Source organism: Vicugna pacos, chromosome 1, assembly GCF_048564905.1.
Source record: "Vicugna pacos chromosome 1, VicPac4, whole genome shotgun sequence".
Classification (NCBI taxonomy): domain Eukaryota; kingdom Metazoa; phylum Chordata; class Mammalia; order Artiodactyla; family Camelidae; genus Vicugna; species Vicugna pacos.
Genome location: NC_132987.1, coordinates 66,351,258 through 66,375,845, shown reverse-complemented (window position 1 = coordinate 66,375,845; position 24,588 = coordinate 66,351,258). Strand labels below are relative to the sequence as shown.

Here is a 24,588-nt window from a genome sequence, read left to right as displayed (position 1 = left end):
CCACAGGTTGTCTGTACGTGATGTGACTTCTGAAGACTCAAGAACCACCCACCTTACTAGTCTGCAATGGAGAAGGCAGAAATGGAAAGTCAAACGCCACAGTTCCATTCTGTTACTAATCGCGCTGTGGACATGTGTCGCCATCGCAGGGAGTGAGCCCCACCAAGGGGGAAGTTCTCGGGGGGCCCCAGACCACCAGCACTCTTGTCCTCCCCCTGGAGAGAAAGCAGAACTATGGCGTCTTACAGCTGCTGTTGGATCCTCTTGGCTTTCGCCTGGTGCGCTTCTGCCTATGGGCCTGACCAGCGAGCCCAGAAGAAAGGGGACATTATCCTCGGGGGGCTCTTTCCTATTCATTTTGGAGTAGCTGCCAAAGATCAAGATCTAAAGTCAAGGCCCGAGTCCGTGGAATGTATCAGGTAGGGGAAGGGAGCCTCCTTGGAGAGTCTCCTCTGGGTGGCTGGAGAAAAGCTGTTATCAAACCCATGATAATTTTTCCGAAGTTGGTTCTCTCTTGTCAGAAATGGTGATTGGTAATCATGCCGAACCTATTATTCCCCTCTCATTTTTTTAAAAGAAATTTTTCCAAAAATAAAATGTCAGAGATACTGAGTAGGAAAATCCATGGCCTGCTGGAGCATAGACCCAGTCACTTGATAACTGAGTCATCACTGTTCACTGGAGGCAGTGTTGCTTAATGGAAGACCGAGTACCTAGAAGGAAATTTATTGTAGGTCTTGCAAACCTGAGTAGTAAAATCTTCTGTTGACCTTAAGTTCTCTAATGGTCATAATAGCTGACTGTTGGCTACCTCATTCTTATTTTTTAAAAGATTTTAAAGTTTAAAGAAACTTCCATGGTTAGCATGACTCAGGCATCTTTGAAATGCAGCCCGTAGCATTTTGGAACCATTCCCATGAGAAAGTCTTACAGAAAGCTGAACTCCCCCTGCTAACACAGAATCCATCTAACACAGATGGAGAAACTCAGAATCCAGCTAACTCTCTCACTGGACTCTCTCTTTAGCCATTTGAAGACAGCTGACATGTCCCTTTGAATCATTTCTTTTCCAGGCCAAATAGTCTCAGTTTTTAAAATAATTATTTAATGACTTGATTTCCAGACACTCACCATTCTGGATGCCCTCTGTCTGATGTTCCCTAATTTATCATGACTCTTTTAGAATTTGACACCTAAAACTAGGTGCAATTCCTTCAAATAATAACTGAGTTCTGAGAGTCCAGTGGGCTGCATTATCACCTCCCTTACTCTGGACATCAGAAACCATTACTGCACCCCAGGGCTTGACCCATCTTCTGAGAGAGAAGAGCACTTTCTCTTGAGAGCTGCACCTTCCAGAAAGGAGCCGGCACTTTTCCTTGGTCTTCCTGAGAGCTCGAAAGTGAAAAAGAAAACTAGGATCGTTCCAACAAAACTGGATTTCTGCTCATATTCTAATGAGAGCTCACAAGTTAGACAAGATTTTCACATTTTTTTAATGAATGCAGAAAAGCTAAGTGTAGAATTTCAGTGATGCTGATTATATCCATGTGGGTAAATATCCTCTTTATTGTACCCTGCAGGTGCTACGTATATACCTAAGATCAAGCTAGAAGCATGCCCTGAAATATGTATTTTAATTATATTAAAGAAAGATAGGAAAATCAGTTTAACAATATAGATGTTCTGTATAATGAAAAATTCTGTAATATGTCTTAATGACTTTGCGTGTTTTAAAAAAATAAGTAAATGAAAGCAGGAAATGTGAAGGAAATGACTAAGAGAAAATGTCACATTAAAAGACCAGAAAACCTTCAGGAACCTAACTGACATACAGTGAAGTGTAACAGATTGTGTTTCTCTCCTCTTGTCATTGAGTTGAAGTAGTGAAACCCACGCTATAAAGAGAGGACCTGCAGGCTGGTTAGGTTAGGTTTTCTTCTTTGGGCACTGATACACTGATTCAGAACATTTATCAAGCTCTCACTGTCTTCCAAGTCCTAGGAGAGTGAAAACTACGTCATTGACCCTATTTCTCTTTGTTAATTTGCTTGATTTTTATTTAAGATAGCATTCTTTGAAAAGCAATGAACGCTCATTTTTTTAAATAGGAAGTGTAAATAAGCCAAAAGCACACAATTTTAAAGTTCATCATTCTACCACCCAGAAGCAACCACTGTTTGTGAACAGCCTTCCTGTGCATAATGTTTGTTTGTTTGTTTACAAAGATGAGATCACTCATGTCCTTTTCCCCTTCAGCCTTCAGGAATGCCATAGTCTATATTTGTGACTCTGCAGATCTGAAGTTATTTTCAGGCTCCTGCATATTAAAGCCTGTTTATATTTTCCCCGGTCTTTTTTCTTTTTAAATCTCGATATTACTTCTATTTTAGTACCTCACATCAGCTACTTCAAATTCTTTGCAGGATGAGACAGGTACAAATTATTCATTCTGCTACTAACCACAGTCCTTGTTGTCATTGCTCATTGTTCCCTAACTCTGCGAGGCACCATGCTGAGAACTTTGCATAATTATCTCATACTCACAGCCACCCTCTGAGGTGTTATCCCCATTTTACAGAGAGGACCTTGAGTCTCAATATGTCATGAAACCAGAGTAACAAAGCCAGTTTCAAACCCAGCTTTGCCCAGTCTGTACTCTAAAGAAGTTGACCAGAAAGCCTATTGTTTTCTTCCATTTCTTCTTTCTTCTAGGTATAATTTCCGTGGATTTCGCTGGTTACAAGCCATGATATTTGCCATAGAGGAAATAAACAGCAGCCCGGCCCTCCTTCCCAACATGACGCTGGGCTACAGGATATTCGACACTTGCAACACCGTTTCTAAAGCCTTGGAGGCCACCCTGAGTTTTGTGGCCCAGAACAAAATCGATTCTTTGAATCTTGACGAGTTCTGCAACTGCTCGGAGCACATCCCCTCTACGATCGCTGTGGTGGGAGCAACGGGCTCGGGCATCTCCACGGCAGTGGCGAACCTGCTGGGGCTCTTCTACATCCCCCAGGTACCGTGCCTTCTTAGATGGGGCGACGTGGGCAGGGGTCAGGAGCAGCAGGCTTGGAGAACTGCCACGCCCAGTGCCCGTACAAGTGTGCTATTTTTCCTTCTCTGGCTTTACTTTGGCACAGAAATTCTTTTAATTATCTGTCTCATGACCATTGGGATTTCTGAGACCTCAGAGTCAACAAAGTCAACTACATCTTCACAATTCTTGCAAAATTCTTTGAAGCATACCTTGTATGAAACTTTGTCTTTTTTCCCCTAAGAGTTTATTTATTTATTTTCCACTCCATCCCTTCAGTAAATGGCTATTCTGCCCTTGCTTACTAAGAGGAATGAGGCCAAACAATGTAAAGCCCACCTTCAAACCCAAAATAGCTGCCTTTAGTCCTATTCCCTTAAGTCTTTGCCTCTCTCCCCTCTGGTTGAAAGTTTAGTTCAGAGGAAAACAGAGTGTATTTTCTCACAAAACAGGAACTTAATCATTGTCAGGCACATTGTAGAAATTGAAAATATTCTGTTTCATTCTTGTATTCTATAAGAAATACTCGTAGAGCATGTATGAATAAGCAGTTTCTACTCTGCAGGAACTCAGCCTATGTGGGGAGATAGATGCATTTTCAAATACTCACAATTCACTGAAACAAGTGCTTTAATAAACACGTTCAAAGTTGCATATGTTTTTCACCAAAAAAAGACAGCAAACTCTAAATGCCATTTTATAACCTGATTTTTTATAGAGCAAACCTTTTCTCATGTTAATATTTATATATCTGTGACATCATTTGATAATAGTGAAAAATTGGAAACAACCTAAATACCCATGGATGGGAGAATCAGCTCAATTGTGATGCATCGCATATCAATTTTTAAATTAAATTATAAATCACACTTTATTTTTTCAGTGTCTAATATTTAAAATCTGTAAGAGTACCTTTGAAAAATTCACATTTCTATGTTGGGATGTCTCCGTTTCCTTGGTGATAGCCATTATCCGTTTTTATACACGTGGCAACTGAGAAAGTCTTGTCATCATTTCCCGAATCCTTACTTCAGGGAATTAAAGGTGTTTCCCAAGGGGAAGCCCTGGCTCTGTAATCTTTGTGCCAAAATGATCTCACAAAGCCCACAGCAGTAAATGTGTTGGGCAGGATGCAAATATGCGTCTTTTAAATTTGGCATATTAGGCAGCATAATATTTTAAATTCACACTTAAAGTAAGTTGTCATGTCCAATAAACATAAGAGGTAATTGCCATCAATAAATAAAGAACACAAAGGGGAGGATTCTAGTTCACTGTGGTTTGGATGAAAGATAAGGTTAAGTTGAACTTGAATGGTAAAAGTGTTGAGAAGACTATAATGATTATCAGTCAAACCAATGTAAGTGTATCTAAATGTTGTCTGTCATGGCTGCATGTTGGAGCATTCGGGGAGCTTTAAAAATACTGATGCCTGGGTCTCACCGCCCCCCCCCAGAGATCCTGGCTTAATTGATATAAGATGCAGCCTGGGAGTCAGGAGTTTTGAAAGCTCCTGAGGCGATTCTGATGTGCAGCAGAGCTGGGAACCACTGCCCTGCAGGGTGGGGACAGATGCCCTGTTGTATTTCTTATACCACTCACGCCACCAAGTGGATGGAACAAGCAGACCAGTAGAACGAGCTGTGGTTAGAAGTTTTCTGAATCATTCGTGAAACTCTCCCCTCTTACAATAAAGTTTTGTATGTTTTTAAGGGTTTTTTTTTGTGGGGGGATAATGAAGTGGTATTTACACCCACTTTTCTAGTTTGCTTTTTAAAAAGTGGACAAATATTATAAATGCATTCTTTAAGAGAAACATATCCATGGGGGATATATTTATTTGTAATTTTGTATCTTTAAAACCCTTTATGGCCAGTTTTTCAAAAAAGATCAAGAAGTAAGCAACAATGAATGAATTTATAAAAGACCTGAGTGGATTTTTCATTTGCAAAAACTTGATTGAGAAGCCTGTTGTCTGGGTCTGCAAATGAAGATCTCTTAAAAACAACATCTCCAGGATTATCTAATCTAACTGCCTACCTCATGGATTCCCAGAGTAGAGCAAGAAGAAGCTTATTTCAATAATAGAAAAAAAAGGATCACTTTTGTATTATAACTCCCCAAATCAAAGTTCTTATCAGAAAATTCATGCCTGCTCTTTAGCAAAGTTGGCCCAGGTCTTTCATACATCAGTGTCTTTTCTGTTTTTGATATAGAAACTATTTATGGAATAATTCATTTCAAAACACTCAACATTGAAAACTAACTGTTTTAATTGGAGAAAAATATATTTTAGAAAAAGCAGTCCCTCAAATTCTTCAACATGGTTTTCTTAAGTTTTAAATCTCTCTAGAAAACTGGAAAACAAGAGATTTTTAAACCCTCTTTCATTACCAAGAAGAAATTCCATTCAGTGCAGAAAAGCTTTGTGCTTCAGAAGAAATGGTCCAATAACTTGGAACTTCCTAACTGGTGAGCAGGACGTCTAGGAGTGCTGCAGACGGGCTAAGATATTGAGCCTCTCTGGGTTTGGGATGGTAGGTGGGGTCTAGGGTGGTCAGAGCACACCCAGCAGGGCTGGTCAGCTTCTGCCATTCACCCCGCCTTCTCTGTTTGCCACAATATGAAAAGAAGTCAGGAAGCTCTGCACTAACAAATGCCTTACATAGTGTTCAGATACTTCTTCAGGCAAGGATCTTTTACTGGCAAAGGTAGGGCTTTCTTCCCTTGGTGGCCCACACAATTAATGTTCAGATATTGAACTGGCTATGTCCGAGAAAGTGGAAACACATTGGGGCAGCTTCTCCAGGGTTCCTTTTCAGCCTCTCTAGGTTTTGGAGACCCACATCTAAAGCCTGTCCGGAGGCCTCAGCCACCACCTGAAATTGACCAGAGGAAAGGGCTCTTGGTGGTGATTGAAGTCACTGAGAAGCCAGGAGAGGAAAGGAAGTTTTTATGACTGTATTTAATGATGTACATCATTGTTATTGTGATGAAGAGGAATTGAGCCTAATGTACCTAAATGGCTGTTTGAGCCTAAATGATAAACAGTTCTTAGAAATAACTGCAATCGAGGGTACTTTTATCTAAAGTATTACAGTGGGTGGAGGAGGTGGGGCGATACGGGAGGGAAGAGAGGGAATAGATGGAGACTGGAAGAGAGAAACTAGGCAGAGTAAGAAAGGGGAACCCCTCGTGGTGAAGACCCTTAGATTCATAACCCAAAGGGAACCTGATTCCTTCCAGAAGTGAGTCACTGACAAAGTGTTCATTATAGTAAAGGGGAAGCTTAAACACTCAGATGAGAAGCTGGACCCCACAGGCAGAAAATGTGTACATGGATATATTGCAGCCAATGAGACAACACAGAGGAAGTTAGAGAAACTGGTACAGTGCATTAATGCTCTCCTTGAAAGGATAAGTAGCTTCTACTGTTGTTGGGTTGACTTTAGGCCAGACCCACCTCTGAAGGTAGCGCTGTGGGAATTAGAACGCTCTCCGATAGGCTGACAGACGGTTGCGTGGTCACACTGGAGAGGAACAGATTCTGGTTGTCCTCACCTTTCATCCTGTCTCCAGTGACTAGCATGTTTGATATATTACACTGATGAATGTTCAAAAAGCCATCCTCTACACAGTCTTAAGGCTCACCTGGCACCTCACTCACTCCATCATTCTGTGTTCTTTCCAGGTCAGTTATGCCTCCTCCAGCAGACTCCTCAGCAACAAGAATCAGTTCAAGTCCTTCCTCCGTACCATCCCCAATGACGAACACCAAGCCACCGCCATGGCTGACATCATCGAGTATTTTCGCTGGAACTGGGTGGGCACAATTGCAGCTGATGATGACTATGGCCGCCCAGGGATCGAGAAGTTCCGAGAGGAAGCTGAGGAGAGGGACATCTGCATCGACTTCAGCGAACTCATCTCCCAGTACTCTGATGAGGAAGAGATCCAGCAAGTGGTGGAGGTGATCCAGAATTCCACAGCCAAAGTCATCGTCGTCTTCTCCAGTGGCCCAGACCTTGAACCCCTCATCAAGGAGATCGTCCGGCGCAACATCACGGGCAGGATCTGGCTGGCCAGCGAGGCCTGGGCCAGCTCCTCCTTGATCGCCATGCCCGAGTACTTCCACGTGGTCGGAGGCACCATTGGATTCGCTCTGAAGGCTGGACAGATCCCAGGTTTCCGGGAATTCCTGCAGAAGGTCCATCCCAGGAAGTCGGTCCATAACGGTTTTGCCAAAGAGTTTTGGGAAGAAACGTTTAACTGCCACCTCCAGGAAGGTGCTAAAGGACCCTTACCTGTGGACAACTTCCTGAGAGGTCACGAAGAAGGTGGTGGCAGGACAAGCAACAGCTCCACCGCCTTCCGACCTCTCTGTACAGGGGATGAGAACATCAGCAGTGTCGAGACCCCTTACATGGATTATACACATTTGCGGATATCCTACAACGTCTACTTAGCCGTCTACTCCATTGCTCATGCCCTGCAAGATATATACACCTGCATACCCGGGCGAGGGCTCTTCACCAACGGTTCCTGTGCAGATATCAAGAAGGTTGAGGCTTGGCAGGTACATCCTTCACTTAGATAGCAGTTCACTGTGTAATAAAGCAAATTTGGGCTGATCCAGGCAAGACAGATAAAGTAGTTACCTCAAAGAAAATAAATGAGGTCACTAGATATAGCTTTGGATTCAAATTGCCGTTTCAAACACCTGAGCAACTGACTTCTGCAAAACTGATATTTAATTTGATTATCTGTTTAAAGCCTTGGGCTCAACTATTCTTTAGTCCAAGAATTAAGCTATAGTCAAGATGGGGACTTTCAGTTGCTTACAACAGAAAATCCAAATCAAACTGGCTCAAACAAAAGAAGGAACATTATTAGTAGCTCGTAATTCTGAAAATCTTGGAAATATTCCAGGTGTAGCTAGATGCTCTCATCTTCATCTCTTGATGCCTTATTCCTTGGGGTTAGCAATTTTCAGCCTGCAGCAGCTTCAAGCTCATTAAATCCTTACTGCTTGGCTCTCCTTACTTCCCAGGATCTCTTGTAAAAGTCCCAGAAACTATATCGATTGGCCAGTCTGCGATTACATAGCTATCCCTGAAGCTGGGAGTGAAGTCCTCCCAAACTACTTAGACTGAAAGTAAAATTAAGAGTGGATCCCCACAGGGAAATCAGTGCTACTGCCAAAATGAGGAGGGAGGAGAAGCAAGGTGGCCAAAGTAAAAAGTAGCCCCTGCACAGACACCTCAGCTGACCCTGGTAACAGGCAAGCATGTGTCCTCCTGGCTCACACATGGTCTGGCCCAATTCATCCAGTTGAGGAGACAGATAGGAAAATAGAGTTAGAGTTATGGGGAGGAGTAACATGTGGGCATGGGCCAAAATGTCCTATGTGCATGCTGTAAGTCTCCTTTAAGCCTCAGGAACTCAGGCAGTTGGGTGGGCATTCTGGTATTTAAGATCTTGTCCGTGTCTATGTCAGGAGATGGACCAGCAATTATTCACTGTCATTATTAAGACCAACAAGGAAACCTGTCATCCGTACAATCCATACAATCTAATCCAAGTATCTCAGCCTGGAATTCCATTCTCACCTTCTGTCAATTCTCTTATAAGCCAGTCGGTCTGGCACCTCCCCACAAAGCCCTTGTGAGTTTTTGGCATAGCACCTCTGTTTAGATCATATCCCACACTGGAAGGGCCATCAGTTTTTGTCTCCTCTATCAACGTCCACCACAAACTTTTAACTGTTTCAAATTCGCTTTCTCCTGGAAGTCTTTTCAAATCATCCCCACGTAAACTTTCTGACCATTCTTTCTTCCTCATTTTTGCCATTACATATGTCCAGTTTAAGCTTTCATAGCTCTTCAGTTGACTGAAATAGTTTCTTACCAATTAAACTTGTGGTTAAACAAAGTTCATCACAATTTCTTTTTTTTTGTTGATCTTTTCTCTCCCTAAAATTTATCAATCAGCTCATATGCCTTAAAAGTAACACTAACAGGTAACTTAAGAGCGCACAATGCACAATTCCCTCCTGACCCCCACGGAGACCCCAAGCCCTCCTCACACTGCTCCTCAGCTGTCTCTTCATTCCAACTCTTCCACTGTGCTCTGAGCTTCATAAGAGCAGGAACTATGTCTGTATTGTTCAGCATCATGTCCAGAACACTTGACACCTGAATATGTGTCAAATGAATGAATGAATAGCAACCTAGTTGATTTGACCTGCCAACACAAGCTAGAGTCCTGTGCAGAGAATTGTTCAACCCAATAACCCATCTTTAAATCAATTGCCCTGGCCAGGATATTCTAGGCTCTGATTGGAAAAGCCTGTGTCCATACCCAGCAATCAAATGTGAATGGAACATTGTGTAAATAAGCATGGAACCACTTGCTTCCTTCTCTCAGGATGATGGCGCATGAGGCATGCTTCCTGCTTTCCCCCACCAACCACTCACTAGTCAAAAAACAGGTGTGCATGATGAAAGAACCATGGTGATAACAGAAGGCAAATGGAATCAGTCTTTCCAGGAATGGCTGGTACTGCTGGGGTCTGGAGGAAGGGGATGAATAGAGAGCCAGAGGAGATGGAGGGGAGATAAGAAAAGATGACTGAGGTTAGAGAAGGGAATGGGTCCTGGTTCTTTTCGACACTCTTAGCACAGGAAGTGGCCAGGAAGCAGTAGGCTGCTTATCTGTGTAAACTGTCCTTCGTTATATGGGTAAATGGGGTTCTTTGTGCACTCCCTCCCATTTTCCCTTTGTGCTAAGAAATGATGTCCTGTGTAAGCGTTGGAAATTCTAGTTTCTAGTCTTTGGCTTAATTCAGTTGACCCTTAGAGTATGTAACAAGAGGTGATTCCCATTTGTGCTTATAATGAGCAATAGTTTGACTTCTAAATCCTTTAGAGGAAATACCCTAAAAGGCCACAAGATGGAAATATTACCACATGAGAGCTAATATGTGGGCATCTAAGTGTATGCATGTTATACGCGTTTGTCCCTCTTTTAGTATGTCTTTCTCAGTGCTTAGTTTTTGGGGGAGCCTGTGTCTCTTTTTCTGTATATTATCTTCTATGTTTAAATTAAGTCTTTCTTTTAACTTTTTTCCTTTCTCTCCCTTTATTTATTTTTTCTTTCTCCTCAAATTTCTCCCCAAATAAAACAATTTATAAGCATATGATACAGAGTTAAAATCTCAAGTATAATTTTGTATTTTCTCTTTTAATAGAGATATTAATTTCTTATTTTAAAAGTCTGAAAGAAGAGTGTTCTCTCCAGGGGGGAAATCTAAATTATTGTGTAGCTTGTGTCACTTTTTTGTGGGTCAGTGAATATCAATTTAAAGATTTCCTATCATTGCTTTTAAGGGTGGAATGCTTTCCATCACTACCTTCCCTGTTATGCAGGGTATTATGCGGAAAATCAGGTACAAGTCAACTTGCCAAAAGACATATTAAAGATGCCTAAAGAGATGACTTAGTAAACAGATAACTGATTATTAATGGACAAGGCACAAATTTTGACTGGAAGAATGCAACACTCATGTGATTTCACTTATACACCTGCTGTAAGGATGAAACACTACAATATTGTGCAGGTTAGGACTTGAAGTAAGGAGGAAAATAAAGGACAGTCATTTGAGATAGGTCTTGAAGGATGGATTAGGATGTGTGGGAAGGATCTATTCCTTAAAGGAAATGTCAAATGCGAAGGCAAATACATACAGCAACACTGGTGAATCACAAAAACATGCTGAGCAAAAAAATCCAGACTGAAAAAACAAGAGTACAAAGTGTATCATGCAATTTATATGATATTCTCTCTCTAATGATAGAAAGAAAACAGATCAGCGGTGGCCTAGGGATGCACGTGGGGTGAGAATTTACTTGGAAGGGACATCAGGGAACCTTTTGGGTTGACAGTAGTGGTGGTTACACAGGTATATATACATTCGCCAAGACTCAGAACTGTACTCTTAAAATGGGTCCATTTCATGCTATGTAAACTATACCCTCAGTCAGGCTGATTAAAAATGGAAAACAGTAGAAAGTCCCCAGGGTGGGGAAGTGCAGGTCATGCATCGAGATCTGGGTGCCATACAGGGAGGACCACGTTTCCAATTATGGCTTCTTCTATTACCATGTCTCTACCATCCCATTTTTAAAGTATGTCCAATGTAAATGGTACACTAGACAACCTGTTATAACTAGAGATAGATAACCTAATAGGCTGTTTAATCAGACTCCTACACCTTTGCAGGTTGCATTACAGTCTCCTGGTTGAGAGTTTGGACTCTCGAGCCAGACTAACTGGATTTAAATCCCAGTTGCTACCTAACAGCTGTATGGCCTTGAGCGGTCACTTAGTGTGCCCGTGCCTCCCTCTCCTCATCTGAAAAATAGAGATAGTGAAACTTACTAGTTTAAGGGGGAGGGTATAGCTTGGCGGTGGAGCACTTGCTTAGCCTACATGAGGTCCTGGGTTCAATCCCCAGCACCTCCATTTAAAAAAAAAGAAATGTGTTAGTTTATCATGAGAATGACGTAATATGTATAGTTAATATGTATAGAGTGCTTAGGATACTGCCTATACATAATAAACTATTTTTAAAAATCTGTTTTGGCCTTTTTTAATTTTAAAAAGAAAAGAAAGGCTCATCCCTCATGCAGTTCGTCTGAGTTACTTTGTTATAGCTAATTGAATAATTCTGGTTCTCTCTGTATTAAGAGACTTCCAGACCTACATTTCAGGTGTTCGTGGCATCCCACTGTCATCATTCTTACATGGAACAGTGATGTTGGGACTGACCCGTTCTCTTCAGGCAATTCCCTGCTGTTACTTCAACATTATTACACTATGGTGATTCCAACTTTCCTTTTCCTCAAGAAAGTGCTGGAAGTTTTATAATCCATTTATTCCATGTATTGAATGGTTACTGAGAATTAAATATACACCTATAACTGAAAACACGACATGCAAAATATAATACTGAGCTGCCGCTTTCTAAAAAAAACCACAAAGGAAATATTTCCCCAGAAAAGCCCAAGACTCTTCTTTTTCCGTTGTGAAGAGAAAGTTAGTATTTTATCCTATGAAAACTATGATTCTTCTGATACGTCGATCTTCCCACTCTTAAGGTAAAATCTTCCAGCACAGTTTATAAAAGTTCTAATATTTCCGTTTCCTTGGTTGCCAGTTTGTTTGAATCTCAAGGTTTACTTTTTGAATCAGAAGAAAACAACTTAGGTTACATTTATACCTCAAAGAGAGAAATTGTGTTCGCCCTTAATCCCATGGTATAATTTTAAGTATTCTGCTTTTTAATATGCAGGTTTAAGTTCAGCCAATTGTATAAAAGCCTAATTTTTATGGTGCTTAATGGTAAGATTTTCAAAAAGTGAATCCTAAGTCTTTTCACTTTATCTGAAAAATCTTTTGTTTCTTGCTTATTTGTTTTTGAGTATAGAACATAGATGTTTATGTTTTTAGTATGAATCTTCAAGACTAGTTCAGCCCAATTGCACTGGCTAGAACCTCCAGTAAAATGTTGTATAGCCATAGTGAGAAGGGACATTCTTGTCTTGTTCCTGATCTAAGGGGGCAGGCATTCAGTCTTGCACCATTAAGTGTGGTGTTAACTGTAGGTTTTACATAGATGCCCTTTACAGAGTTTAGAAAGATCCTTTTTATTTCTAAATTATTGAGAGCTTCTTATCAGGAATGGAAGTTAGATGTTATCAAATACTTTTTCTGTATCTATTCAGATGATCATCCAGTTTCTCTTCTGTAGCATGTTAATGAAGTCAGATGTTAAACCAACCTTGCACTCCTAGGATAAACTCTACTTGGTTACAGTGTATTTTCCTTTTTGTAACCAGAGAATTTGATTTTCTAATAGTTGGTCAAGAAAATTTGCTTCTATATTCATAAGGGATATTGGTCAGTAGTTTTACTTTCTTATAATATCTCTTCTAGTTTTGATATCTGAGTAATTCTAGTTTCATAGAATGAGTTGGGAAGTATTGCCTCCTTTTCAATGTTCTGGAAGAGTTTGTGGAGAATTGGCATTACTTCTTCCCAAATATTTGGCAGAATTCATCAGTGAAGCCACTTTGGGCTGGATTTCTTTGTGGGAAAATTTTGAACTGCATATTCAATTTCTTTCATAGATATATTTAGTCTCTTTTAACTTTTAATATAGATACCACATTGACCTTATTTTTCTCATCTGTCCTCAGACTGGTGAAAACCTCATCATGGACACCATTTGACAAACCTGACAGTGTTGGTTTAATGTCTACTCTATTAACCTAACATTCAATAGACATTAGTTTGAGTAGCCATTAAAATTCAGATCCTCTGCACATCATTGGGAATACAGAAAGGAATAAGACAGCACCTGCTTTAGAGGAGTCTGTCTAATAAATTGTGGGTATAAAACTTCTAGGCACAAAGATACCAGGGTGCTTTCTTTTCTGAATAAGATGTTTGCACTACTGACTGTTACCTTCTACCTGTCTGTAATCCTGTTTGAGGCCAGAGTTGCCATGTCTCATTAGTAAATTCTCAACACTTAAAATGAGTCATATACTTAAAATCCCTTTTCATACCTTCTTTTTTGTAACAGCTTTATCGTGGTATAAGTCACGTGACATACAGTTCACCTTTAAAGTGTACAACTCTGGTTTTTTCATATATTCACCGAGTTTTAAAACCATAACCACAATTAACTTTAGAACATTTTCACCATATCAGAAAGAAACCTCCTACCCTTTAGCTGTCACTCCCTTCTGCCTCACCCCCCCCCATTCTTAAATAACTGCTAATCTACTTTCTGTATCTATATATTTGGACATTTTATATAAATGGAATCAAAATATGTGGTCTTTTGTGACTGACTTCTTCCACTTAGCCTGTCTTCAAGATTCATCTATGCTGTAGCATTTATCAGTACTTCATGTCTTTTTATACATCCAGTATCCCATTGTATGACTACAACACATTTTATTTACCTGTTCATCTAATTGGTGGGCACTTAGGTTGCTCCCACTTTTGAGTTACTATGAATGATGCTGCTGTGAACATTCTTGTAAAAGTTTTTGTGTGGACATATGTTTTCATTTTCCTTGGGTATACACATAAAAGTGAAATTGCTGGGTTGGATGGAAACTCTATGTTCAACTTTAAGGAAGTGCCAGATTATTTTCAAAAGTGACTGCACTATTTTACATCCCACCAGCATCATATGGAAGATTCTGATTTCCCTACATTCTTTCCTCTCTCTTTTTTTTTTAATGGAGGTGCTGGGGATTGAACCCAGGACCTTGTGCATGCTAAGCACGTGCTCTATGACTGAGCTATACCCTCCCCACTCTATATTCTTATCAACACTTACTATTACCTGATCCTGTGCCTTTGGATAGGCCTCTAGCCTCTTTGCCTTGACTGCTCTTTGCCTATCAATTTTATTGCCATTTGTTCTCTAGTATATACACAAATTTTGAGAACTTCGTCTCTTCATTGCCCCCATAATACTTTATTCTTAGCTCAATATCTTTGCCCTTGTTGTACCCACTATTTTTAACACCTTCCTTCCCTTTATCCTTTGCCAGTCTACATTTCTACCTCAAGGCTTCGATGACCATTTCAGCCCTGTGTCATTTCCAGCTCCCCTGAGTTTATCTGCACTTGGAGTTGTTACCCCACGAGTTAGGCATTAACTGTGCTTTATGTTACACTGTTTGCTATTTCACCCCATGTGTCTCATTTCTTATTTCCCTAATCCATATGTAAACTCCAGGAGGACTATATTGCTGCATCTTGTGCTGCTGTAGCCAAGTTCAGGACACAGAGTGGATTTTCTATAAATATTTGTTTGTTGACTGACTGTAACAGTATACAAATCTAACCTTGTATTTATAATGAGTTTTTTAAATAGAAACTTTTAAAAAATGATTTTGATTGGTTCCCTTTTCTTTCCAGGCAGGATAGGGTAGAATTTGTTAGACTGTGCCAACAGCAATGCAGGTGGATTATAGCCAGTGATGATCTTTGAGTCACTTTTCTGTCCAATCTGACCAGTGTGGAAGATGGCCATTTAATTATGAAATGACCTTGTTTCAGTTCCCCTTCCTATCCACCCACTGTTGCCTGGAGAGTTTTATTGCAGAGAATCTGTAGACTGAGGAAAGGAGATGGGGAGTTTGTTCCCTGGCGAAGTAAGAACCAAGGAATTGACACCTGGTTAGGAGGAAGAAAATTTATGCTAACTACCCTAACTTTACTGCTATACATGCTTTTTAAAGTATTCTTCAGACAAGAATGATGCTTTTTAAAGAGTAGATGGGAAAAATGAGGTTCTAAGTGCTGCAAGAGGGATCAGCCTTGTAGAGCAGAAAGAACACGTGTTCCTCTAAGGGAAGGAGATGTGTCAGGACCAGAATGTGTTAGGGTAGAGACAAAGGATGTACCCCACTGTATAAGAGGAGATCAGGTCATCCCAAGAGCAAGGGGGAGAAGGAAGGAGAGTTGGGGGTATAAGAAGGGAGTGTGTCTGGGGCACCACCACTCTACAGACTGTTTTAAGGGCTCAGTAAAAAATGAAGGGAAAAATGTAAGATTGATGACCACTCGGGAAGACTCAAGAGAATACAGGTGGCATGAACCCTTAGTAGGCTTCATTCTCCATCTTTTTTGAGGTTCGCTGAGTAGCTCTGTCTGCAGAACAGAAGAGCCAGTAGCAAGGAGTGAGGGATCCCCTCCATCCTTGGGCCTGGGACAAAAGTCAGGATAGCCAGGGTCCATCAGGGTAGCAGTGAAGACACAAAAGGAGTAACCACACACAGCAGGCTAGGTGAGACACCCAGGGTGGCGTGCCTGTGCACACATGTGGCCGGCCACAGACTCTGTCCCCCAGCTCTTCCCAGAGCTGTTCATGAGCAAATTCAGATGACTCCTTTTCCTTATTTAATTTTCCTTACAATAAATGTTTATCTTAAAGTCAATACAGGGGAGAGGGTATAGCTCAGTGGTAGAGCTCATGCTTAGCATGCATGAGGTCCTGGGTTCAATCCCCATTACCTCCAAAAATTAAAAAATAAAATAAAGTCTGTACAGATATAAACTGTTTAAAAATAAATCAATGCCATCTGTGGAGTGGAACATGAAATGTGTCCTTTGTCACACAGATGGGTAATAAGTGCTGGCCCAAACTTTTCCCCAGTGTCAGATTAGATGCTGGTTTTGTAGGTACCTTAAAACTAATGCTGAAAGGGAGAGGTACCTCCTGGAGCTGCCAAACCATGGAGCAGAGAGGAGTTCGTATAGAGCTTGGAGATTCCCAGCAGCCTCTCTGGCCCACCCTCTCATCCCACAGGTGAGGAAGGGCACTCAGGGCCAGAGAATGAGAAAGCTTTGTGTGTCATGAGTATGGTGGGAGCCAGCACCCCGGCTCTCACCGTCTGCACTCCGTGTGTTTTACTCTCTTGGTACCTCCGTGACCCCTGACACTGGGCAGGTCCCGCATGAAAGATAAGCTGCCAAGTGCCCACCACCTCCTCTTGATCCGAGTCAGGGGCACACAGGAAGCAGAGGCGGGAGCCTAATGATGCCACAGCGGAGCAGAGATGCTGCGAGCACCGACTTTGCACCACTGGCTAGCTGTGTGATCCTGGACTGGATACTTCTGTTTTCTGTGCCTTGATTGCTCCAACAATAAAATGGGGGTAATAGTACTATTTGCTGTGAAGATTAGATAATGAATATACACATATTTAGCATTGCACCTCAAAAAGGAGTAAAATGACTAGTAAAGTTTATTCATTGTTATCATTATTTGTTTTGTCAAAGGGCTTTGTGACCCATAAAAATTAAGGGATTGGCCATGCTTATTACAGTGATGGCCAGGGCTCCACTAACAGCCTCATTTCTTTCTTCCTTCCATCCCTCTCTCTGTGATTTTTGGCAGCAAAACACTTTCACAGAACCAGTAGCACAGGGAAAGATGGAACAGAGCATGACAGTACTTTGCGCCTCCGCTCTGTCCAAGCTCTTCTCAGAAAACACCAGGAACGGCTCTGGCTTACAAACCATGTCCCTCCTGGGCACCACTGGGTGATGGTGCACATGCAAAAGCCTTGATCTGCCCAGTGGCCATGGTGAGATGTACTCCTTTTCCTTTCCTGACTTCAAGAAAGTGTTTCAAGTACCAAGTAAAGTCCATAGCTTACCAGGGCTGCGCCTAATACATGCAAGTACCTTGGTGTGAATTTTAAAAAGACTCCTCTTCCTCAAGTCATGTTCCTTCCAATTTGTTTGAAAAAGATAGTTTACTGTCTTTCTGCAGTGCACAACCTACACAACCATACGTGGCAGCCCTGTAGCTTGTATTCAGAATATTTATCTCTGTTCCTCTTTAGGTCCTGAAGCACCTACGGCACCTAAACTTTACCAACAATATGGGGGAGCAGGTGACTTTCGATGAATGTGGTGACCTCGCAGGGAACTATTCCATCATCAACTGGCACCTCTCCCCAGAGGACGGCTCCATCGTGTTTAAGGAAGTTGGCTATTACAACGTCTATGCCAAGAAAGGAGAAAGGCTCTTCATCAATGAGGAGAAGATCCTGTGGAGTGGATTCTCCAGGGAGGTATGTGCTGTCCATCAGGACACCAGATGCCTCCAATAAGGCAGAAACTGTGATGGGCTTTGGGAGGAACTTGGGCTTCACTGCTAGACTTCCGGAATCGTGAATCCACTTCCCTCAACTCACTAACTGTATTGCCAGGGCTCCCTATGAAATCCATGAGTATTTAGTGTACAGAGGAGAATCCTTAGAACCTGAGCCCCATGCTTATTGTATTGAAACAGTTTTGTTCTTAACAAATCTGACTCCTTAGCTGATAATAGTTTCCTTGATTAAAACTTTGCATTTGCCTTTCTATTAACACCTTTGAGTATCTTGGACCACTTTTTATAACATGACCAAAGATTCAACTTTATCAACCAAAAGCTTAAAACAAAAGGTAAAGTTTTTTGGTTTTGGGTTTGGGTTTTTTGTTTTGTTTTGTTTTGTTTTAAGAAAAAGAAAAACTAATGAAACTCAAGTAAGAACAGTGGCAATCTGTGGCATTTTAGCCTAGGGCTGCTCTCCAATTATTTCTAATAATTTGGTTGTTGATTTTTGTGGGTTTTCTATGTGAACAGTCATATCATCTGCAGTTTTATTAAAAATAACAGTTTTACAGAGGATGCTGCAGCCATCAAGCCATCAGCTGCTGCAACCACCCCTGACTGTGCACCCTGAGGGGGGATTCAGGGTGAAGAAAAGCAGGATCCTGGCCATAGATAGTTACGTGCATATCAAAGGAAGGATTTCAATGAGCGCAGACTCTTGCATCTTCCCATACATTAAAAAAGTGCTAAATCCATTCATTTAAGGTGTCTGTTTTTTCTTTAATCAACCATAATCTTTTGATGTTCTGACCACTTTGTTTTTGTTGCAAAAACTCCTCTACATCCTGGCTCCTCCCTTACCTCTTCAGAGCAGTCCCTCAGAGCAATCTGAGAAACTGTTTTCTGGGCTTAAATCCTCAGAAAAGTCCTCTGAATAGAACATAATTCTCAACTTTTAAACAATAAGTAAAGAAATGTTTTATTTAGCCCTTTCCAATATTTTTGCCCTTATGTTTCTTGTCTTGTGGCACTAGCTAGTAACTGCAGGGCAATGTATAATAATAGTGGTGATATTGGGCACCCTTATTTTAAAGGAAATGCTTTTAATATATTGTCTCATATAGAATGAAGTTTACTCTAAGGATTTAAATTTTTTTTCAAGTTAAAGATATTTCTTCCTGTTCTCTTTCATTAAGTTTTTATCACTAGTTTGTGTTGAGTTTCATCAAATTTTTTTTATTCATTGATGATCATATTTTTCTGTTTTAATTTATTACTGCAGTGCGTGACACTTACAGACTTTCTAATAAATTTGTTTGCATTCCTGGCATAAGCCCAAAATGACCATGATCATGGTGTATTTTCTTTTTTATGTCCTTTGAGTTTGCCTGTTCATTGTTTTAGTGTTTTTCATCTATTTTCAAGTAGTAGAAAATAGTTGTAGTCTTCCCATATCCTTTCAGATTCCTTACACTTTGTATGTACCTTCAGGACTTTGGTGGATTTTTGCTTCCAATCACCAGAACTTGCTGCTCTTTTTCAGAAGACTGCCTGCGGGTTAGTGGAACCCACCCTGCCCACAGGTTCAGTGAGACAAAGGAGAGCCTCAGAAGAGCCTAGGAATTTACATGTCCCTGAGGTGACCCTTAAGCTTTGAGTGGTGTGGAAGTGTGAAGCCCTAGTCCTTTCCTCAAGTCAGGACAGTTCTGGGGCATAATCTGCAGTCCGGAGCTCCCCTGGGGGATCAGGCAGAAGCAGGGACTTCACTGGACACCACACCCTTGCTTGTCCTTCTGACTTCTATGTCCTACTTCCTCCATTCTCTATTCCTTTAGGAGGACTTTCTTCTTTTTTGTGAGGGAGAGAACTTCCTTTATAAATCACTTGGACACAACTCGACTCAGCTCTGCTTCTGAAGACAACTTAAAATAATAAGATGGGGCTGTAAATTTTTTTTCTTTTTCATACTCTTCTTGTCTTGTTTCGGAATCAGGATTATATTGGCCTTACAAGAATGAGTTAGAGGGTGTTCCTTTTATTTTCCCAATCTTTGGTAGAGTTGGTTTAAGATTAGATTGATCTGTTCCTTGCAAGTTTAGTGTTACTTGCCTGTGATGAACACAGGATGATGGTCATCTCAGGTATGACTACATGGTGGGGAGGAAGTAAGAGGAGAGAGGAGTGTATAGTTAGATGTAGGTTATTGTCCCGGTCCTAGTTTTGGTTTGGGGTGGTAGATATTAAAAATGACTTAACCAAAAGTGGTTCAAACATGAAGAAGTAATCATGGAAAGGAACAAAGATTATGATTAATCAAATTCTGTGCACCTGAAGTCCACTAAGGAAATAAATTAATTAAATTAAATCTGTGTTATCTGAAATTAATGTAGCTGCTGCAGTTTTCTTTCAGTTAGTAATTACCTGATATATTTTTCTGATCCATTTACTTTCACCTCCTCCATGCCTGGCCTGTCTGCCTCACTGAGTTGCAAGATCTTGGAAATCACCCTGTAAAGCCTAAAATAAAATGGCAAGAATTGCAATTCACTGCAAAGTTCAGGGTCTCATTTTCAAACAGATTTCCCCTTGTCTCAGCATCTCCCCTTGTGACTCTCCTTCTGTGTGTAGGTCCATGTCCCTGTGTCTTTTAGTTTGTCTCCAAGTTTTACTTCCATGAAGAGTAAACAGATATCTCATTCTGGGACTTGCAGAGGATGGAAGGGGACACTATTTAAGGAGGATTTTTGTCACTGTGTAGACTCCAGGTAATTAACCTTCCTAGAATCTCATTGTGGGGTGTGTGTGTGTGTGCGCGCACCTGCACTTCCCATGGGAATCCCTCCCTTTCATAGATAACAGGACCAAGGACCTCTGGATCTTCCTATGCCTGGAATGGGCCTGGAGTCTGCCGCACTGGTTCTAGTGACAGTGTTAGAGCTTCTCCCTCTTAACACGTGTAGGCGGAGCTGGAAGACTGATCCCGCAGCTGCAGCCCCTCACTGTTGTGCTCTCCATCTTCCAGGTGCCTTTCTCCAACTGCAGCCGAGACTGCTTGGCAGGGACTAGGAAAGGAATCATTGAAGGGGAGCCCACCTGCTGCTTTGAGTGTGTGGAGTGTCCTGATGGGGAGTACAGCGATGAGACAGGTAAAGGAGCAGGCCCTCACGGACACCATGCAGGGCTCGGTCCACTTTGGGGCCCTGGAATCAGCAAAGTCCCTGGAAGGGCTGGGCTGAGATGGTGGTTAGCAGTTTCTTTTGTTGTTGTTGTTGTCTGTTTTTCCAATTCATTTTTTTTTTACATTTTTTATTGATTTATAATCATTTTACAATGTTGTGTCAAATTCCAGTGTAGTAGCAGTTTCTCATTTAACAAGGAATGTGTGAGCATCATGCTGGGGTGGGCACTGAGCTGGGAGAGAAAGAGGAATGTTAGATGTCTCAGTAACACTGGAAAAGCTTACAGACACATCTGTTGCACATCTTTCTCTTACTTTGATACTGCTCTCCAATGTTGTTTTCTTTTTCTTACAGCTCAGTGACCCTGAACGGACAAAATTCTGTCTGTTCCAGGCTCCAGAGTTAATAGGCCATAACAGATTGTCTGCTGAGTGCCTGGCACTCATACTTGCTGTCTTACTTATGTTTTTCCTGTGCCTCAGTTTCTTCATCTATAAAGTGGGAATAATAATATTAAACCTATCTTACAGAGTTTGGGGGATTAAATGAGTTAATATTGGTAAAGCACATGGTAAATTATTGATAAATATTTGTTAAACAAAAACTCTGATTGGCATTGGAAGCACTCTATAAATATTAACTGTAATTGTTTTATCATTGTTATTAACTCATTTCATCCTCACCACAATTATAGGGTTATTATTGCCTCCATTTCACAGATGAAGAAACTGAGGCTCAGAATGGTTAAGGACCCTGACCAAAGTCACACAGCTAATAAACGGTAGGGCCAGGATTCCTGTCCAGATCTCTGACTGCAAAACTCCCCAAAACTGCATGCTGCCAGGGACACAGCAGAGACTTATTAAACATTTGTTGATCAAATGAGTCTGCAGCCTCCCTTACTAGAAAGCCATGGCACAGGTCATATGTAAGGAATACTTTGCCTTGATATAAGAGGAAGTCTGCTCTGGAATGTCTTCAAACCCCATCCTGATGTCCAAAATGAGTCAGGCTGAGCTTGAATCACTGAAAAGTTGATGGACAGTGCCATACCCCTAGTGTGCGGGGCAGCCACCTATCCAGCAAGACTGATCATTCTCTGCTACAAACCACCAGTAGGTAGTATTAAAGGAAACAAGTGGCCCCCACTATGTACAAAGGAAAAAAATAATAGAACTAACAAAGATACATGAAATTAACTAGGTGTATTATTAAACATAAGTCGGGGTTCAATACATTATTTGATAATGTAAAAATCATACTTATTTCATCAGTAAAGAAAATTGAAAGTGACTATATCCCATAATCTGTGTGCCCTCATCACCACATTCACACTCACAAATTTCACTCTATACTCCACAGTACTAACCCTTCACTGGGACATTTTACAGATGCAAGTGCCTGTGACAAGTGCCCTGATGACTTCTGGTCCAATGAGAACCACACTTCCTGCATTGCTAAGGAGATCGAGTTTCTGTCGTGGACCGAGCCCTTTGGGATCGCACTCACGCTCTTTGCTGTGCTGGGCATTTTCCTCACGGCCTTCGTGCTGGGCGTCTTCATCAAGTTCCGCAACACACCCATCGTCAAGGCCACCAACCGAGAGCTCTCCTACCTCCTCCTCTTCTCCCTGCTCTGCTGCTTCTCCAGCTCCCTGTTCTTCATCGGGGAGCCGCAGGACTGGACCTGTCGCCTGCGCCAGCCGGCCTTCGGCATCAGTTTTGTGCTCTGCATCTCGTGCATCCTGGTGAAAACCAACCGCGTCCTCCTGGTGTTTGAGGCCAAGATCCCCACCAGCTTCCACCGCAAGTGGTGGGGGCTCAACCTGCAGTTCCTGCTGGTCTTCCTCTGCACCTTCATGCAGATTGTTATCTGTGCCATCTGGCTCTACACCGCGCCCCCCTCCAGCTACCGCAACCAGGAGCTAGAGGATGAGATCATCTTCATCACCTGCCACGAGGGCTCACTCATGGCCTTGGGCTTCCTGATCGGCTATACCTGCCTGCTGGCAGCCATCTGCTTCTTCTTCGCCTTCAAGTCCCGGAAGCTGCCGGAGAACTTCAACGAAGCCAAGTTCATCACCTTCAGCATGCTCATCTTCTTCATCGTCTGGATCTCCTTCATTCCAGCCTACGCCAGCACCTACGGCAAGTTTGTCTCTGCCGTGGAGGTGATCGCCATCCTGGCAGCCAGCTTTGGCTTGCTGGCCTGCATCTTCTTCAACAAGGTCTACATCATCCTCTTCAAGCCGTCGCGTAACACCATCGAGGAGGTGCGCTGCAGCACCGCGGCGCACGCTTTCAAGGTGGCAGCCCGCGCCACGCTGCGCCGCAGCAACGTCTCCCGCCAGCGGTCCAGCAGCCTTGGGGGCTCCACGGGATCCACCCCCTCCTCCTCCATCAGCAGCAAGAGCAACAGCGAGGACCCCTTCCCGCAGCCCGAGAGGCAGAAGCAGCAGCAGCCGCTGGCCCTGACCCAGCATGCGCCGCCGCCGCACGCGCGGCCGCCCTCCAGCCCGCAGCCGCAGCCGCAGTCGCAGCAGCAACCCAGATGCAAGCAGAAGGTCATCTTCGGCAGTGGCACAGTCACCTTCTCTCTGAGCTTTGACGAGCCTCAGAAGAGTGCCGTGGCTCACAGGAATTCCACGCACCAGAACTCCCTGGAGGCCCAGAAAAATAACGACGCCCTGACCAGACACCAGGCGTTACTCCCGCTGCAGTGCGGGGAGGCGGACTCGGAACTGAGCACCCAGGAGACAGGCCTGCAGGGGCCTGTGGGTAGGGACCACCAGCCAGAGATGGAGGACCCGGAAGAGATGTCCCCGGCCCTTGTGGTGTCCAGTTCACGCAGCTTTGTCATCAGTGGCGGAGGCAGTACTGTCACAGAAAACATGCTACATTCGTAAAACGGAAGAAGGCCAGTCCAGGGAGAATTTAGAGAGGTTTCCTGGGATCACGTTCTCGCACAGGGATCAGCAATTGCCCCAAACTCCTTTCCAAGGAGGAATAAGATACACCACACGCCTCGAACTTAGTTGCACTGTTGTATACCACAGTGAACTGACTAATGTTCCCTTTAAAATTAAAAAGAGAGGAGCCTTGTGCTTCTGTGGTTGGATTTGTCAGCGCACTGAGATCCCCATAGTCAGGTTTGCTGTTCACATCCCTCCCTCCGTTCTCCTCCTCTGTTCTATCCAATTCAACAGCCAGAGATAAAGCCAAGGCTATAAGCTGCCCAGCTACTCCCTCCAGTTTGGGGGTTTGTTTTGTTTTGTTTTGTTTTTTGGTTTGGTTTTTGTTTTTAATATTGAAATGTCTCCCCTGAACGTTGCAGACAGCCTGGTCCAGAGCCAAAAGTATGCAGAGCAACAACAGGACATCAGATTGGCCACCACTAGAGTTGAGCCTGAAAGACAGAATGTCACCAGTGATGCCCAGCACCTTGACAATGGGAAGAACTTGAAGTGTCTAAAACTGTAAGGTGAATGTATCCCCTCCTATTTATGAAAACCATAAAATATTTGGTCTCCTACCTGCTGCTACTATCATGTGACATCTAGAAGGTTAGCATCTCTCCTGTACCTGGTTTTGTACAGAATGTGATAGCAGTACCATGTTTAGATTCCAGGATCACAAGAATCACCTCAAATTGTTGGGAAGGGACTGCATGAATCC

The 24,588-nt window shown here is 42.4% G+C and overlaps 1 protein-coding gene across 1 annotated transcript; it reads left to right on the top strand.

Moving 5' to 3' along the window:
- Positions 1-234: 234 nt before the first annotated feature.
- On the top strand, positions 235-23,819 carry CASR (calcium sensing receptor). Its single transcript, XM_072966688.1, has 6 exons — positions 235-419; positions 2,716-3,022; positions 6,732-7,616; positions 17,479-17,709; positions 20,758-20,881; positions 22,306-23,819. The coding sequence occupies exons 1-6, from the start codon at positions 235-237 to the stop codon at positions 23,817-23,819; spliced, it is 3,246 nt and encodes a 1,081-aa protein (XP_072822789.1).
- Positions 23,820-24,588: the final 769 nt, after the last annotated feature.

Coding starts and splice junctions, on each gene's coding strand:
- CASR (XM_072966688.1), top strand. CDS start 235: ATGGCGTCTTACAGCTGCTGTTGGATCCTCTTGGCTTTCGCCTGGTGC. Junction 420..2,715: donor GAGTCCGTGGAATGTATCAG/GTAGGGGAAGGG, acceptor TCTTTCTTCTAG/GTATAATTTCCGTGGATTTC. Junction 17,710..20,757: donor GGAGTGGATTCTCCAGGGAG/GTATGTGCTGTC, acceptor TCCATCTTCCAG/GTGCCTTTCTCCAACTGCAG.